General features: G+C 39.2%; 1 protein-coding gene across 2 annotated transcripts; it reads left to right on the forward strand.

Annotated features, from left to right (window-relative positions):
- The first annotated feature begins 1349 nt into the window (after nt 1–1349).
- On the forward strand, nt 1350–15983 carry egln2 (egl-9 family hypoxia-inducible factor 2). 2 transcript variants are annotated; one of them, XM_041994306.1, is made up of 6 exons: nt 1350–1631; nt 2304–3764; nt 11390–11509; nt 12086–12222; nt 13628–13695; nt 13807–15983. In XM_041994306.1, the coding sequence occupies exons 2-6, from the start codon at nt 2532–2534 to the stop codon at nt 13857–13859; spliced, it is 1611 nt and encodes a 536-aa protein (XP_041850240.1). In that variant the 5' UTR covers nt 1350–1631; nt 2304–2531; the 3' UTR covers nt 13860–15983. The 2 variants fall into 2 exon arrangements, with proteins under 2 accessions (XP_041850240.1, XP_041850241.1); XM_041994307.1 differs by having other exon boundaries at nt 1350–1627.
- The last annotated feature ends 500 nt before the right edge of the window (nt 15984–16483 follow it).

Below are 16483 nucleotides of genomic sequence, written 5' to 3' on the forward strand. Positions count from 1 at the left end.
GTGTCAAGTCCTTGAGATCTACTATTCTGCAACTATTAGATGCAACCCTTCTCCGGTACACCTGAATCAAATGGCTGCATTCCCTCATGCAGATGTCATTTAGCTCTGTAGAAGCCTGCTAACAAGCCATTCGTTTGTGTTTGTGTGGATTTACATAAAAAAGCACTACAGCTGCTGGTATGTGAGTTAAGCGCTGTCCAGGTCCATCAATAAACTGAGATAAGATTGCACTGGAAACAGTGATGGATGTGGCCTGCTCTCTACCTAATCCTCCAGGGTGAGGCATTAATCCAGTGCCCTAACCCCTGGCCTGGCTCTGTAACAGCACACTACCTCATTTCCTCTTGCTATACAAATATAAGTGAACAATTCTTTGTGAGCAGTTATCTGGTAGGTCATACTGAGGTCAGATAATCGTGGGTGAAGCAAACCTCATATCAAAACTTATATTCTTAGAATTTTGATTATTTAAACCATTCCACAACTGACTGTCAAACGTTGTACCTGACAGGATTTTTAAATCTTTTCCCTTATAAACTTCACATATTTTCCAGCCTCTGCTGTAAATAAGAATGTGTGTATGTGTGATGTTTGCTATAAATTGGGTCTGTAAAAAAATGTGTTTTAATTATTTACGTGAAAATCAGATTAAATTAGTAGTAATCATTACATAAAATTGTATAATTCCACTGGGAACTCAAAAATATATTTACATCACATACATTTGGGTTGAAACAGCTGAAATTGACAAACTGTGTAAGAATACACCGTTATTACCAGATAAAATACCTGATAAAAAGAGTTTGTACTTATTAAGTCATTCATTTTGTCATCATGTTGCCAAGGCATTTTAAATCACGATGCCATTGAAAACATATATTCATTTGAAACAATGGTTTTCCTTGTTAAATATTCTATTTTTTACAGCCTCAAAAAAGTCATTGGTGCAATACCGTGTGATTTATTTAAGAATACAAGTGAGCCACCGTTGCAGTTATTATATTCATTATTATAAACAATGCAATAAATATTACAGCAGTAAATGCGCGATATTAGTTCCACCACACGGAAAATCTCTCAAATAACATTTTGTTCTGAAGTCTTACTTTTACGTTAAGTACATACAATAGCTTCGTAATGTCAGGGGACATTTTTAATGCAGTTAAGCGTGTTTTGACCTTACGGCATTGCAGGGGCTACATGCAATTTATTTTTATCTGTTATGATACAGGAGTGTGTCTGTCTACAGCTGATGGTGGGCCCTAGTAGGAGGTCACATGGCTTGTATGCATACAAATAGCAGGCGGCAAGAGCGGAGAAGGAGGGCTGAGGGAGGAGGGGGGAGGGGGGAGGCAGACAGAAAGTGGGGGCGCTCATCGACACAACGGGGAGCGCTTTTTTAGTAGACTGAGGGGGCTTTCTGCGGCCCAGAGCATTTGCCTTCGTCCCTCGATTAGGTTTACTGTGTCAAGTCGCCGTTGGCTGCCGTCACCACCTGGATATTATTTATAACCGACACGAAAATTGGATGGGACGCACACCCGGCCAAGACAATCCCGGAAATAACATGCGTACTCTCAGCCTGTCACGTACGCTCGCTGAGGATTTGCAGTGCTGTATGACTACCGTAGGTAAGCAGAGGATCGTGTTCTCCCTGGGAGATATTTGACATGTTTTTAAAACTGTTACAGTTGTGTTTTTAACTTAACTTACATTTTTACAAATGCACTTTCCAGCATAATGGAAACATAGTTTAATAAGCCTCTCTTTTTGTTTGGGGAACCCAGGCAAGAGGATGTAAAGTTGATGATCCATATCAGACAAAGACGAAATATACCGTTTTTAATGGGTGTGTAATTGGAATATATACATTTATATACATTGTAAACTTGTAAAAAATAAACTACGTAGCGTTAAATGTATAATTTAGTGTTATTTAGCCCATGTAAATAAATAAAGGTGAGTTGTTAGCCTCAATTCCTCCTTTTTTAAACGATAACTGCCAAAATATGAAAATAGATCTGCAATTAACAGTGTAGTCTGACCATCATGTTGGTGTACGATAGTCTGCGTTTGATTATGGTGTTAATATTCGGCACGACCTCATAATACATTATGTTTAAATGAAAATCCTAATAGGATGCTGTAGGTTTACGCTATATTTTTTTTTATTATTTATTTATGTGACTATTTATTTATTCATCCACAAAATATTCTTGATTTATTTACTTCTGGTCATTGTGACAGGTGGTCTGTAAATATTCTATTTATAGCATTAAAGTGTGTCATTTTACTCTCCACAGATACCCCTCTCTGTTTGAAATTATTTAAACGGGGCATAGAAACGAACACGCAGCTTTAGAGTGTCTAAATGCAAGAACGGGTAGGATAAAAGCCAGTGGAAGAGGATTGGGACATGAAACTTATATTGTCTGTAGGAGGGCTCCTCATCATAAGAGAAAGCAGCGGCTCAGCTAGAAAATGAAGCGAGGACGTGAGGTACGTGCGCACCCAGCTGATGACGAGATCAAATGGAGAGTTTGGGACGGGCGGACCTTTTAAAGCCAAGCTCTTCTCGCGGATCCGTAGCGTTTTCAGGCTCGCTAGAGAGAAAGACGAGTGGTCAGCAGCTCATCGGTGGACCGACAGAGATTCACCACACGTACCAAGCGACCATGGGTCTTAACGGATTCTGTGCGGTGTCCAACGGGAGTCCAGCGGCCGAGGAGTTACTCGTGGGGTTGGCCTCTCAGACCGACTCTAATGGAATCACAACCCTGACTAAGCAAGGTCTGACTAAGACCGGCGTGCCGCTTTATAACGGCGGAATGATGTCTACCTCTGCCACCGTGGAGGGGAACGAGGCAAACGTTTTAGCTCCTCATGGCCGCCCCGTACAAGTGAATGGGGTGGCGGAGCAGACGCTCCCTCTTACCAGCAGGGGCTGTCTGATGGAAAATGGGGACAGGACTGCTCACGAGAACTGTTCTTTAGTAATGAGAAGAATCAATGGTGACCTAAAAGTCAGACAGGCACAACAACAAAAAAGGAGGGGTGGGGAGAACCGGGACATAGGGTCACAAAACCTTAATGGTCACACAATAGGGTCAACTGGTGTAGGAAGCTCTGCAGACCCAGTTTTTACATCCGGGGATTTAGACTGTAAGAGGAGGAAGTTGGCAGATGGAACTGTTGCTAGCAAGTCGTCAGAGGCTTCCAGAGTGGCCCGAGCAGTAGCCCCGCTCACAGCCACTGGCAACTGTAGCAATGGTTCCCATAGCAACCCAAACTTCAACCCTGCTGCCTCCCATATTAACCAGCACAATGGACATTATATGGCATCCTCAGACTCACCAGCTCCAACCAGCCTGACCTCAACCCGAGAAATAAACACCATCCAAACCCCACAACCTCATGCAGACACTGGCTGGTCAGCAGAACGCATTGCCAAGCAGTATGTCATCCCCTGCATGAAGTACTATGGTATTTGTGTGAAGGATGACTTCCTGGGCCCCCAGTTGGGCAACAAGATCCTGGAGGAGGTGGAGGTTCTAAATCACAGTGGGAAATTTCGTGGAGGGCAGCTGGTGAGCCAGAAGAGCATTCCCTCTAGGAACATCCGCGGAGACCAGATTGCCTGGGTGGAGGGACAAGAGCCTGGGTGCAAGAACATCGGGGCTCTGATGGCTCACATCGATGAGGCCGTCATGTACAGCGCTGCCAATGGACAGCTGGGGAACTGTGTCATCAATGGACGCACAAAGGTAAGAGCATGCACGGGGTGAGGAGGGGTTACAGATGGGAGGTTTTTCAAGCTGCATCACAGGCAAAACAAAGCCTGCAAGCATGTAAACACAAGAGCGTCTGTCTGATGACATCATTAAGGTTGTGGCTTATGAGTTGTGTCTTGTCCATTCTGCTTTATAATGCCGGCATATGGGCAGGTAAACACTCATACTTACACACACACAAATACACACAGACTTTCACACCATAGCACGTCAAGTGGAGCCATGTGAGTTGGTGGCACATGGACGGGAAGGTTGCTGCCCCCATTCCTGTCTTCATACCTCTAGTACCTAGAAAAAAAATCTGGTAACAAGAAAAAAAAAGCCCATATCTTTACTTCCATCACTTTATCTCATCCAGAATTTTCTACTATCGCTTTAACCACACAAATGTGATGCTGTCATGGCAGAAGGTAGTTCTTTTTGTTTATTTTTCTTTATCTGATACTTCATGTCACGAGAGCTAAATGTAACTTGGAAAACATTGAATTATAGTTAAAAACACTCCAATATATCTTTCCCAACCTTTCTGCTGTACATCAGTCCCTCTCTGTGTTTGTAGCTTTGTGTTCTGTCATAATGGCTGTGCATATAGGTCTCTGTACACTGGGAGTTAACCAGTACATGCCAGTGAGACTGTTTCATGCTTTCAGTTTTCAGCAGACCATTGACTTCAGCAAGAATTTACAGTGTTATGCCTCTAGACTACTCTGCTCAAAGTGTTTTTAAATATCTGGCTGCAAGGGAAAAAAAATAGAAATTACATTTAATAATGTTAGTCCAATCTTTGCTGAGATAGTTTCATTCATGTTAGACTGTGTATGATGTTAAGTGCCATGAGGAAAATAGATCCAGGAGGAACTTTGATGCATGTCAGCTCTGATTTAAGTAGTCTTCACATTACTACTTCCTATAGGAAAATTTGGGAAAAGGTGTCACATGCAGATACAGAGCCACAACTTCACTTGTTTGGATTTTGCTTAATAAGATAGGTAATAAATGGACCTTTAGAGTTCTTATTAAATATACAGAGCAGCAATGTACTGATAATTCAACTTCAGTATCTAATTCATCCATCTGTACTCATAAATGGGTTTTGCCTCTATCAACCTGTCCCATGTTTTGATATATGGATGTTTCCCTATATTCTTAAGTATTTGCTTTGCGACCTTGCTCACCCCATCTGTTCAGCACCAAGTGTAGCACCTTGCCCTGAGTGCAGTCTAGTCATTTACATAAGCCCGAGGCAGTGTTTAAACACAGGCGCATCAGCGGCCTTTGCACCTTTCAATTTGGGATGACTTTGCTGCTTCTAGAACTGAGTCATTTGATTTGTGAATTCAGTAAAACATGAACGGTGCCACCATAATTTAATTTCAATTCATTCATTCATTCATTCATTCATTCATTCATTCATTCATTCATTCATTCATTCATTCATTCATTCATTTATTCATCCTCTGAACATTAATTAATGTGCTATGCTTATCAGCACAGAGTTTCACTCAGAAATCCACTCATAAATAGTTTCTGGGGGGTTAAATAACTGTCCTTGTTGTAGTATCACTGAATTTCTTCACTGATTTTCTTTCTTATTCGGTTCAGTATTTGTGAGAAATTCCTTGGTTTAAACTTTCAACTGCTTGCTGTACAAACTGTTCTATCTGGGCCTTTCTGTTGGTGAGCTCAGTAGACAGTGTGGCAAACGGTAAAGTGATGGAGTCTGCATGGGTCAGAGGAAAAAAGGAGGATCGGGCAGTAGTGCAGCTAAATATGAGGTCACTGCGTCTCTGCGTCTTTTCCGTCCTCCTCTTCTTTGTCAGTTATTCCCCAAACTGTCTTTTTCCCCTCTTTCCTCACTTTTATTCTGGCCTGCTTTTTATTTCTTCTGTTGTCTTCTTCCTTTTTTCTTCATCTTATCAACCCTGTTTGCTTCTTGAACAAAATATTTCCGTGCCGTTACCTTGGTAACAGGTCCATACAGAGTAGAACAGGGTATTGTGTAAGGAAGCGATGGAGAGAAACAGAGAGCGGCTGGCAGTGCCCAGACTTTGCCTCACCAGTGGTGAGTACTCTTTCTGAGGCCTGTCTTCTGTTCGTTGGAAGGAGCCAGGTTCTGAGGGCTGTGAGCTGTACAGTGAGAAGGATTATAGTGTTAACAAAAAGAACTGTAATGCAGTTAATGAAGTCCAAGGTGATGGTGGGAAACAACTCGGCACAAAGAATGAGATACAAGAAGTGAGTGGAGACTGACTGGAAGTGAGAGTAGAAGGGAAAGGGGGAACAGCAAGACTTGAGCGAGTCAATGAGGGAGATGCAGTAGAGGCTTTGGCATTATGTCAGCTGCAGCACTGCAGTCTAAGATGTCCCTCCTAATGCTCAGCAGTGCCACCATGCAGGCAGGAGTCTGAAGTCATACTGTTACGCAGTGAAGCTACAGAGCTGTGAGCTTGTTCTGATAGATTGTTGGATGGATAAATTGAAAGACAGACTTGACACTTGGGTATACATTTAGTTTCTATTCAAATCATTCTGCACACCTAAAAAAATATAATAATATTTAATAATAAAAAAAAACACTAATAACATAGGTATGTTATAATCATTCCCAGTTCATTTTTGTCCTAGTCGTGACAGTGTGTTCATCTGGTGCTATATTAACCTGTTATTCTGAATGTATTTCAGTATAATGGCACACACATTATTCTTGGCTGATAGACGACGTTCATATCCAGGTTTATTTTACAGTATTTATGATGCTGTAAATGCTGCTTTTTTCCTTCTTTTTTGTGGTTTTGTGTACAATGTAGAAAACAATGGTCTAACAACCATACAGTTAAAACCTCAATGAATTTAAGTAGTCAGGTTATCTAAGTTGTTATTAAGTTTGTAGGATTTAGAAAGGTCTGATGGGGAGGTTGTAGACTTTCACGGTCTTTTACTGTCCTCTTCTACGAGTGTAAGATAAAAGATTGCCTTTAAAAGGTGGAAGTTCTTCTTTATTTCCAGATGCTAGTTTGTCCATTCAGGGCTACTATAGAAACATGGCAGACTCTAAAGAAGAGGACATTTTGATATAAAGTGCCTTATTCTAAGGTGACTGCTAGTGTTATTTTCCTTTAATTTAACACTTGGGCTGGCATTATTATAAATTTGATTTTGAAATTCTTCCAACAGAGTCTCCTGCTGGACTCTGTCCTGCTGGACATGGACTCAGGGACGTTGGAAAATTTCACTGTGTTCTATTATTTTGTAGACTAATTGAGGAATATATAATAGTCATATTGTTTTTTTTGTAAATTAACTCAAAAGAACACTTAAGTTATTAATCATTTTAGGAATTATTTTTCTGAAAATGCAAGTAGTTTGTGTACCTGTAAACTCAGCAACTGAAATGCATACACACTTCCTTTGCTGCTCAGTGATGAGTCATGATGGGTGTCACTGCGGTCACAGTGACACTGAGTTATAATAAAGGTGGAGTACATTTGCTCAACTTTTTAAAAAATTGGTTTTGTCAATGGAAAATGAAACACAACAGTACAAATGTATGACATTTATTAGAATTTTTAGGGATATTTAATAAGGTTTCCAATTTATTTTGTGCTAAACATACAGATAGCAGCACCGTCTCTAAATATTATGACTGTCAAAACAGCAAGCTCCACCCTGAACTCTGAAGTGCAGGGGGGTTGATGTGATTCAGCACCTGTCAGGGGGGACACTTTGTACTAGTATTTTCTCACAATGTTTGAATCACTTCAGAATTATTGCTTTCTTGATCCTTAAATCTTTTCACAGTCAGGGTCTGTAAATAGATAAAAGCATTGGTTAACACAGAGATAATTACACATAAATTCATACCAACCAGCACTTATACATTTTATTTTTACCATACTAATGATTTTCTTTTCTACACTAATAAAAGACATTATCAACTGATCGGGGCAACAATATAGAGGTGAATGTTGCTGATATGGATATAAGCTTTGTGTGACTAAGCAGTTCATCATAGTTCAGTTTGCAGATATCCATCCCCTTCAATCCATTCAAATTTAATTTAGCTGAAAGATCTAATAATAACTGACCTGATTTCTGTCTCATCCTGTGTCATCCAGGCTGCTTGTGGGTGATCAGACATGGACATTAGGGGAGATGCAGAGCTTCTTCTCAGATGGTTTGAATCTCAGTCTGAGAAACAGCTAAAGTGACTATGAGCTAATCGCTTAAGAAAACGGCTCTTTAGCTGTTTTCACCTCATGTAATCCATCGACACTGCATGTCAGTCAAAACTGCAGGGATCTGCAAATTCCAGCAGTAATCTATCCTTTAATGCTCTTTGTGTATTATAAGCCATAATTATTTATAGTACTCTGGAAGCCTGGTCCCTTGTTTAGAGGTGTGATTGACTCGATGGTGTCAAGAAAAACATATTTTTCCTTCTTTTTTTATAACATGTATAGGTATATTTCCTTGATTGTAAATTTGCATTTACATAACAATTTATCTGTGACTTGAAGTTCTGAAATATACCTGATTAAACTGCTGGGTTATGGTAGTAATAGTACTATGTAATAGTAATATGTAACAAAATCCAAAAAAGAATAAATAATTGATCTCAAACTTTTTTTGCTAAAAAAAAAAAAGAACAAAAAAAAATGGACTTAGAAATCAATTGTTCTTACAAAGGACAAAGGGCTGGTGATGCAGATGAAAGTTAGTGAAAGTTTTTTTTTTTTCCATTTCACCTCCAAGTGGTAATGTTTATAAGAGGTCATACTGTGCTTTAAAAGTTCAGCATTGTCCTGTACATGCCAGTTCTGTTGCTGACAGTGCTCATCCAATGAGAAGTAGAGGAGACTGTAGACCAGTGGTTCCACATGCCCAAAATCTGCTTTTTTTCATGACGATAATGTCAAATTCTGATTTTTAATATGTGTACTGACTTTGTTGTTTATGCATGAATGTGCTAAAAATTAAGATTTAACTCTTTATTAATGGTTTAATTTAAAGTTAACAGCCCTGGTAAAAATCTCTAAGTTATTTGATAAACATAGGCTATTTTTTACAGTTATGTGACCCCTAGTTTGAGACACTGCTATAGACTATACATGGAAGTTTGAATATTATGGTAGCATTAAAATGGAAGCAATTACAAAGAAAATGAGTCATCATGTCTTGCATACTTATATTTAAAAATAGAAGACATTTTAAAAGAGCAACCTGGAAAATCTACTAACATTCAGAACTCTCCTGTGTGTTTGCAATCATCCTTCTTCTTATTTCAACTCCAGCTCCATCTCACATACTCCTAGCTTGTTTTTGTTCAGCCTTATCAAGCCTCCTCAACTCTCTCCACCAATGATGGTGGAGAGCGTATATCATAAAATACATGCAGCATTGCCTATATTTTTTGCTGTCTTCCAGAACATCTTGCTTTGCTGAGGCCTTTTCAGCTTTAGTATCTACCAGGAGCTTCCATTTAAGCATTAATTGTAACACCTGGTATAGAGGTTTTACTTAGATTTAAACTTAGAGTGGGCACAGTAATCAGCAGAGATGTGATAGAAAAGAAGCCAGAAAGGACTGATGGGATGTGCTCTTTCTTGGCAGTTTGACTGAGTGTGTATATAAAGGTTGAGCATATATATGAAGCTGGTTTAAATGACACTGATGCCCTTTTTCATGCCTCATGTGGTCTTAGAATAAATAACATAACCCTCCTCCTAAATGGTTTGCCTGTCTGTATACAGGCAATCTGTATGTTTATGTGTGTTCAATGTGTTTATTCTTCAGACTAGGGCTCAGTTGTCTCGTATGGCACATCACATATTAATTGGGATTAATTGCTGTTGTTGAGACTCTTACCAGGAAATGTGCTCGCTTTATTACATGCAGACCCAAAATTAACAAGTCATCATTGAGCAAAGCCTGTTGTTCATTGATTCCTTTTCTGTATTGCTTATTCCAGGAAAGTTGGAGCCTATCCCAGCAATTAGCAGGCAAGAGGCAGGGTAGATGACAACTCTCCAGTCCATCGCAGCGGTGCAAAACTTGTTAGTAAATATATATTAAGATGAACAGTTTTTATGTGTTCATTCTCAGCATTCAGGATCAGATTATTGAAAAGCCCCACTGCTGAATAATTACTGTCATGTATGAAGTATTTGGATAATTTTAATATTTTTTTCTTTTATCAACAATCAATAGGAATCAAATACTATTTTGTAATCCCGCCCCCCCACCCCAAAGATATCTGTCTTTGAAAGCGTGTATATCTTTGTAGTGCAGACCAACCGAGCAGGTCCTTGTTTGTACATGAGGGCAGGTTTCCTCACAAGAGTGTCAGTTGTTATCACTTTGGCACATTGATCAGAAACGCAGGGCGATATGTGAACTTGAAAGTGACTGCAGTGTGTTAAAAGCAAACTCTTGTCTGGTATTTTTCCTGCCACAACTTGCCACAATGTTGCAGCATCAGCAAATTTCTGAAGGTACATCTTCAGTGTTTTCTGTCAAAAAGATGATTTATTTTAATGGCTCAGATGTGCACATTTAGTTTCCTTTTGCCTACATGCAGTATTTTCTTGGTAAATTAAGAGTCTCCATGGCAGTTAGAGCCAGGGGGAAAAAGTCCAGAGGTTAATAAGTTCCGACTGCGAGCGTTGGCCAGTAATGAGGGCTGACAATGGCGGCTAAAAAGAGAAGGATACAATGCAGCCAAATTCACTTGGCTGTGAATGAGGAGGGAAGCATCCCGAGTGTAGGAGGAAGATTACGCTGTGACTGAAGCCCTCCTACACAGGGCATCACCTTTATCTGAGTTTCACAAACAACACAGGAATAGGTGTGTTTATCTTTCCTAAGAGTCTCACAATGTGTACTATAACTGATTGCGCGAGTCAAGTTAAAGTGATAGTGTTGTGAGGGTTAGTGTCCCAGAGCTGAGCTAAAAAAAATGTTGTTTTTTTCTTTTGCTTTTTCGTGTGGAGCAGTGTAAGTGAAGACACTGACACCATCTTTTGTTGTCAACTTTCAGGGTTATAATTAATACTGTATTTTCCAACATTAGTCAGCATCTGCTATAGACTGTTCTTATTACTAAGAGATAGACTAAAAGTTATTACAGGCAGAGGAAACTGCTTGGAAACTATTTACAGTGCCCTGAAAGCAGAGTATGTTCCCATGTATCAGGCTTCTGTGTCACACTGACGTAGGCTCATACTCGGCTCATTTTGATCGCGGTGCAGTTCTGTGATTTCACTTGCAGAACATTTACAGGTGCATGGTCTCGTGCTGGCTCTTTTCTGGTATGTGCAATGACCCAAAAGCTTACACGCAAGTCTCGGTTCCCTTAAACTCCCAAGAGAAAGCAGAGCTCTCCTGCCTCACGGCCTCCAACGCTCAGACGTCAAGTAGGGGAAATACCAGCGTGAGACCATTGTTTGAAAATGGATACTGTATCTGCAGATCGTTTCTGTCTGGGAACAACAGCTGAACTCTGACACATTTCTCAGCTCTGCTCACACATTAAAAAATTGTGGGAAAACTCTACAAATCTTCAAATGCAAAGTTGATGATCTAATTTTTTCTGTTTCTAGGCCATGGTTGCCTGTTATCCAGGTAATGGGGCAGGTTATGTCCGCCATGTCGACAACCCGAATGGTGATGGACGCTGCATCACATGCATCTACTATCTTAACAAGAACTGGGATGTCAAGGTATATTTATCGTCTAAGTCAGCTTCATACAGAAAGTTATTGTTGTATTTCAAAATGCACATCTATTTTAATCTGCATTGGGTATGTGCTGTAATTGGAAATGCCTTTGAACACCTGGCCTGTACTTGTTTTCCAATATTTTTGTACATTCAGAAATAAATATAGTGTCCTGTTATGTGACAGTCACAGCTGTACATAGCCTGTTGGGTTATCTGCTTTTTGGATCAGTTCGTTGACTTTTAAGAGTTGTTTGACTGCTCATGCAAGCATCATTAGCTCAATTAATATGTGATAAAGTGACATACTTTCATTTCCTCCATCAATCACTTTATAACAAATGATGTAAAGAATAAAGGATAAATTGGATCTTGATGAGTGGTTCCAGCATTTCCAGCAGTCATTTTTGCATTTTCCATTTAGTCACTTGACTAAACTCTAAGTTTCATGCTGGCAGAAGGCACAAAAACATAATCTCAGCATTTCATTACAAAATGTTATATAGATAGATGTTAGACGTGCATATCCAGTGTGTGCACTGCAAATATCTGACTATTTTGTTTGTGTTTGTCTTTGTAGAAACAAGGAGGTCTGCTGCAGATCTACCCTGAAGGCAAAAATGTGGTGGCCAACATTGAGCCTTTGTTTGACAGACTGCTCATCTTCTGGTCTGACCGCAGGAACCCACATGAAGTGAAGCCAGCCTACGCCACTCGGTTAGTAATTAATACTCCACATACATACATACATACACATGCACAAATATGAGATTGTGTCATGATTTTATATTGTACTTCAACAAAGCATATAGTTTCCTCAGCACTGTAATTTACATACATGCACAATAGCCTAATTATAACATCATAATTAAACTTACTTTAATCTGTTTTTTAAACAGAATTTGTTAGCAAAATGACCTTAGATTTAACCTACTGAACTCAACAACTTTGTCAGTGATGACTGTAGTTAAACAATAATTGTAATACAACTGGTTAGATGCTTGTATAGCTTAAGCAGGATCCACAACAGTTGTGGTTTCCTTGATGATGACATGAGATAGACTCACTCTGTGCCTAGACGGACTGATGTCAAGCTCACGTGAAAAATACCTTCCTCTCCTCTCCATTTGACTGCCGGGGGGTGAGGTGGGGCCGGAGGCAGGAAGTATGTGTTTCCTGAGTAGGTTGGTGGGAGGGAGAGGGGAGGAAGGTTCGATAGCACGACTCGTGCTGGAGAGGCACACACATGAGAGACAGGAATAAACAACAAAGCCCCACAGGAGAGATGAGAAACTGTAGAAGTTAACCCTCTGTTGCCTGGGATATCTGTTAGGCAGGATGATGTTGTACCTGTTTTGGTTGGAAATAAAACTGTTTGCTTTTTTAATGTAATCTATCAGGCATTTTGGCCATTTTGCATCATTGCAGTTTTTTATTTTACATTTGATCATTTCCAAAATTTCCAACACTGTGTACAGTTGTCTTTTAGTACTTTGTACTTTTTTTACCCTATAACCGAGAATCGTGTTGCATGTTTTGGTTCGCACAACACAAATTAGTTAAGAGAAAGTGAAAATGTAACGTAAGCGTCTTAAAGTCACCCCTTTTGCTTTAAAGCTTATAATTAATATCTGTTGATTCCAATTACATCAGAAGTCACATAATTAGTTCAGTTAAGCTCCTCATGTTCAATCAGTCATGTAAGGACAGAGAAAAGGCCAAAGAGTCTGAAGCAGTTTAGAATTGAATTCTCAAATGATATTAAAAAATTCTCATTACTCATTCAAGCACGATTATGACTACTGTTTGATAGGAAAAAAAAACAAATAAACTATGGTACTGCAACAAACCTGCTAAGAAATACCAACCAAAGCACAAAAACCAAGAGAACATTATTTGCATGGGTGAAATTAGAGTGTCTGTCCATAGAGCAGCACACCAGCAGAACCCATTCAGCTTGAATAAGCTGGAGCATGTTGAGTTGATTTAATGAAATAAATCCCCCCAAATCTTTTTAAATTTCAGGGCATACAGCAACAAATTGCAATAGAGTGATTCAATTTACAAGGCACTGTAACTTAAGCAGTTGAAGTCTAATTTCAATATCTCCTGTGTTTTGCAGCTATGCCATCACAGTCTGGTACTTTGATGCCAAAGAGAGGTCAGAGGCTAAAGAAAAGTACAAATTGGGTAAGCATCCCCATAATAGTTTTGCTTTAGTTAGTTTTACCTTTTTTTTTGCTAAGATTTAATGTAACGTGACATCAAATGAGACTCTATTTTTTCTGTTTCTGTTCATAGCAACGGGACAGAAAGGTGTTCAAGTGCCTGTCACTCAAAGCAGCAGAACATAAAACTCAAGTGAGCGAAGAGCAATCTGAGTATTCCGTGCCTTCCTGAACTGTTAATGGACATTGTGATTACAAAGGGAGACACAATAAAACTGTCAGTCATCGCTGCAGCTCTTCACCACCATCTGCTGAGTGTCAGCTGTTAGATTACCGTTGCAAGCTGTGATGTAACAATGGGGCTGAAAAATAGAGCACAGTGAGCTGGCTACGGCAAAGGTGAGGTCAGAAATATGAGTTGGTGCCGAAGATCATCTTCACCTATGAGTACAGCCACCTGGAAAAACTCTTCAATGTTATTTTGTTGCAGTTTTGCCTGCTCAGTTATCAGTGATTTAGTGATGTATGGAGATATAAATGTTTGACTTTGCTTTGGTGTAATTTTTTTTTATTTTTTATGAAAACACTAGGAGCAGAAATGACGACACAGGGGGTGGGGGTGGGGGGGGGGGTACAAGCAGCAGAGATTAATGCCCCTGTAATTCCTTATCCCTTCTTCTATGTGAAGTAGTGGCCTTGTCTCATGATGTGGGCAAGTATGTATGTGTGGTAAGTATAAAAAAAATAAGACAGGCCTTTGCAAGACATCCAATGGTTAATGCAGGGAAAAATTGCCGGTCCTGGCTCAAGGATGAACCCTAAATATTCCAGTGATCTGCTTACAAGTTATAGGCAGCACATGAGGACAACTCTACACTGTAGTTTGACTTTGCATAGAGCACTAAGTAGAGTTCACAAATCGGGATGTCATCTGGGTTAGAATGAAAAGGGGCCTCAAAATGATGCAAAGAAAACCACTTTTCAGTGATCAAGTTGTCAAGACAGAACCAAGAGTGCTTAAAGCTTTTCTACATGCTTATTGTGCTGTTCTTACTGCGTGACTGAATTACACGGCTCGCACCTGACATATAAGGCGAGCTACTCAACAGCAGCGGTCAAGACAGGGTTTTAAAGACGTGCGCTTCGTGTGTGTGTGTGTGTGTGTGTGCGTGCGTGCGTTCATATCGCCGTATGCAGATCCTGCTTGACTCCAATGTGCTCTGACCAACACGGAAACCACAGGTGTGACCAGTGTCGATGCTGTTGAAAAAACTGCCCTAGAAAGACACACAAAGGCAAAAGATGGATTAAAACATATTTTTTAAAAAAAAGAACAAACAAAAGCTAAACAGTAATTAAACACCTTAACCAGTGTGAAGCACAGGGTTGAGCATACACTGCTGAGTGAAACTTCTGCCTGTAGGATTGAGTATTAAATGTGTTCTAGCACATGTATGAGACAAATTCTCATGACCTGTAGAGGGTTGCAAGTATTGTCCCAGTGTATGTTAAGTTGGTTAAACAAAAGGTTTTGTTTTTATGTTTTGTTTTTAAAAGCACTTTATCATTTAATATGCCACGATAAAATGATAGAAACAATGAAACTAAAGATGTAGGGTAATGCCTTTCATGTTGGATAATACAATATGATATTCAAATGCAACAGAAACTAAAACAGTGAGAACAAATTGAAATTGTTTGCCTATTTTTTTTAAGTATTTAATTAAAACATGCCTGTTTTTGTACATAAGGAAATTGTAATTGATTTCCTCGGAAAAGATCTAAACTAAATCACAGCTTAATTTAGTTTTTTTTTCTCCTCTTTTTGTATATATGATTAAACAAAGAAAGCAGCTTCGGAAAATTTTTTATAGAAAAGATGCAACCACTTTCAGTTTCTTTCTACATGAGGGATCAAACTACCATTATGATGGAGTATTTGGCTAAGCAAAAAAAAAAAAAAAAAAAAAATTGGCATTTTATTCAATTTCTTTTATGTAAAAAAAGCTTCAAAAGAAGAAGAATTCATCCAGATCCATTAATCTGTAAAGCACATGAAAAAGTGACACATGCATCAGGAATCAGCTGCACCAGTACAGTCAAGCTGAGTGTGTGTGGTTCAGTAGAGAAGAGTTGCTGTCATTGTGGTTATTATTATCCCGAGAGCGAGTGTTCTATGACACAGTCCAGATCTCAGAAACATTTGGCAACAGGCATGTTGAGCATTTTTATAACCAAACACTGATTTACAAGAGACTGTCTTTGTGGTTGAAAATTCTGAACTTTAATAAAGATAAATTGTTCCCTAAATTTGTTTCTCTAATCTTTGTGTTTTAAAGGTTAATTTTACTATATTTAGAAGAATTCTGCATCATTTTTAAATGCAGACAACTACAGATCACAAAATCTGTGTAGAGTGAAAGAACATACGTGACTGCTTTATCAGGAGGTCCCACGACAGTTGAGGTAGTTTTCTCATGAATGTCAGATAACTAATTAAAAAAGGCAGGAATTCCTCCATTATTATAGTAACATATTGTTAGAAATGACTGTAATGCACAGGGGCTCCAACACACCTGACTGAAACTAATGGGTCATTGTGAAGACCTTCAAGGACCAGAGTTTGACACCCCTGCTGTAATGTGTTCAGGCACTGATGGCAATGTTATACATTATTATATAGAATCAATACATGTAAAGTGTCTCTTTGATGTAATATATTGCAGGAAAAAACATTGATTTATATACTTTACAGTAAATAAAAAGATCACTTCTCCTGTTCGTTAAAATGTAGGAATGGCTTAAAATGA

Source organism: Melanotaenia boesemani, chromosome 9 (assembly GCF_017639745.1).
Source record: "Melanotaenia boesemani isolate fMelBoe1 chromosome 9, fMelBoe1.pri, whole genome shotgun sequence".
NCBI classification, from domain to species: Eukaryota; Metazoa; Chordata; class Actinopteri; order Atheriniformes; family Melanotaeniidae; genus Melanotaenia; species Melanotaenia boesemani.

Bases quoted from the DNA above. Each gene is read 5' to 3' on its own strand.
- egln2 (XM_041994306.1), top strand. From the start codon at position 2,532: ATGGAGAGTTTGGGACGGGCGGACCTTTTAAAGCCAAGCTCTTCTCGC. The intron at 11,510-12,085 runs GTATATTTATCG...TTGTCTTTGTAG, and splicing joins ACAAGAACTGGGATGTCAAG to AAACAAGGAGGTCTGCTGCA. The intron at 12,223-13,627 runs GTTAGTAATTAA...TGTGTTTTGCAG, and splicing joins AAGCCAGCCTACGCCACTCG to CTATGCCATCACAGTCTGGT.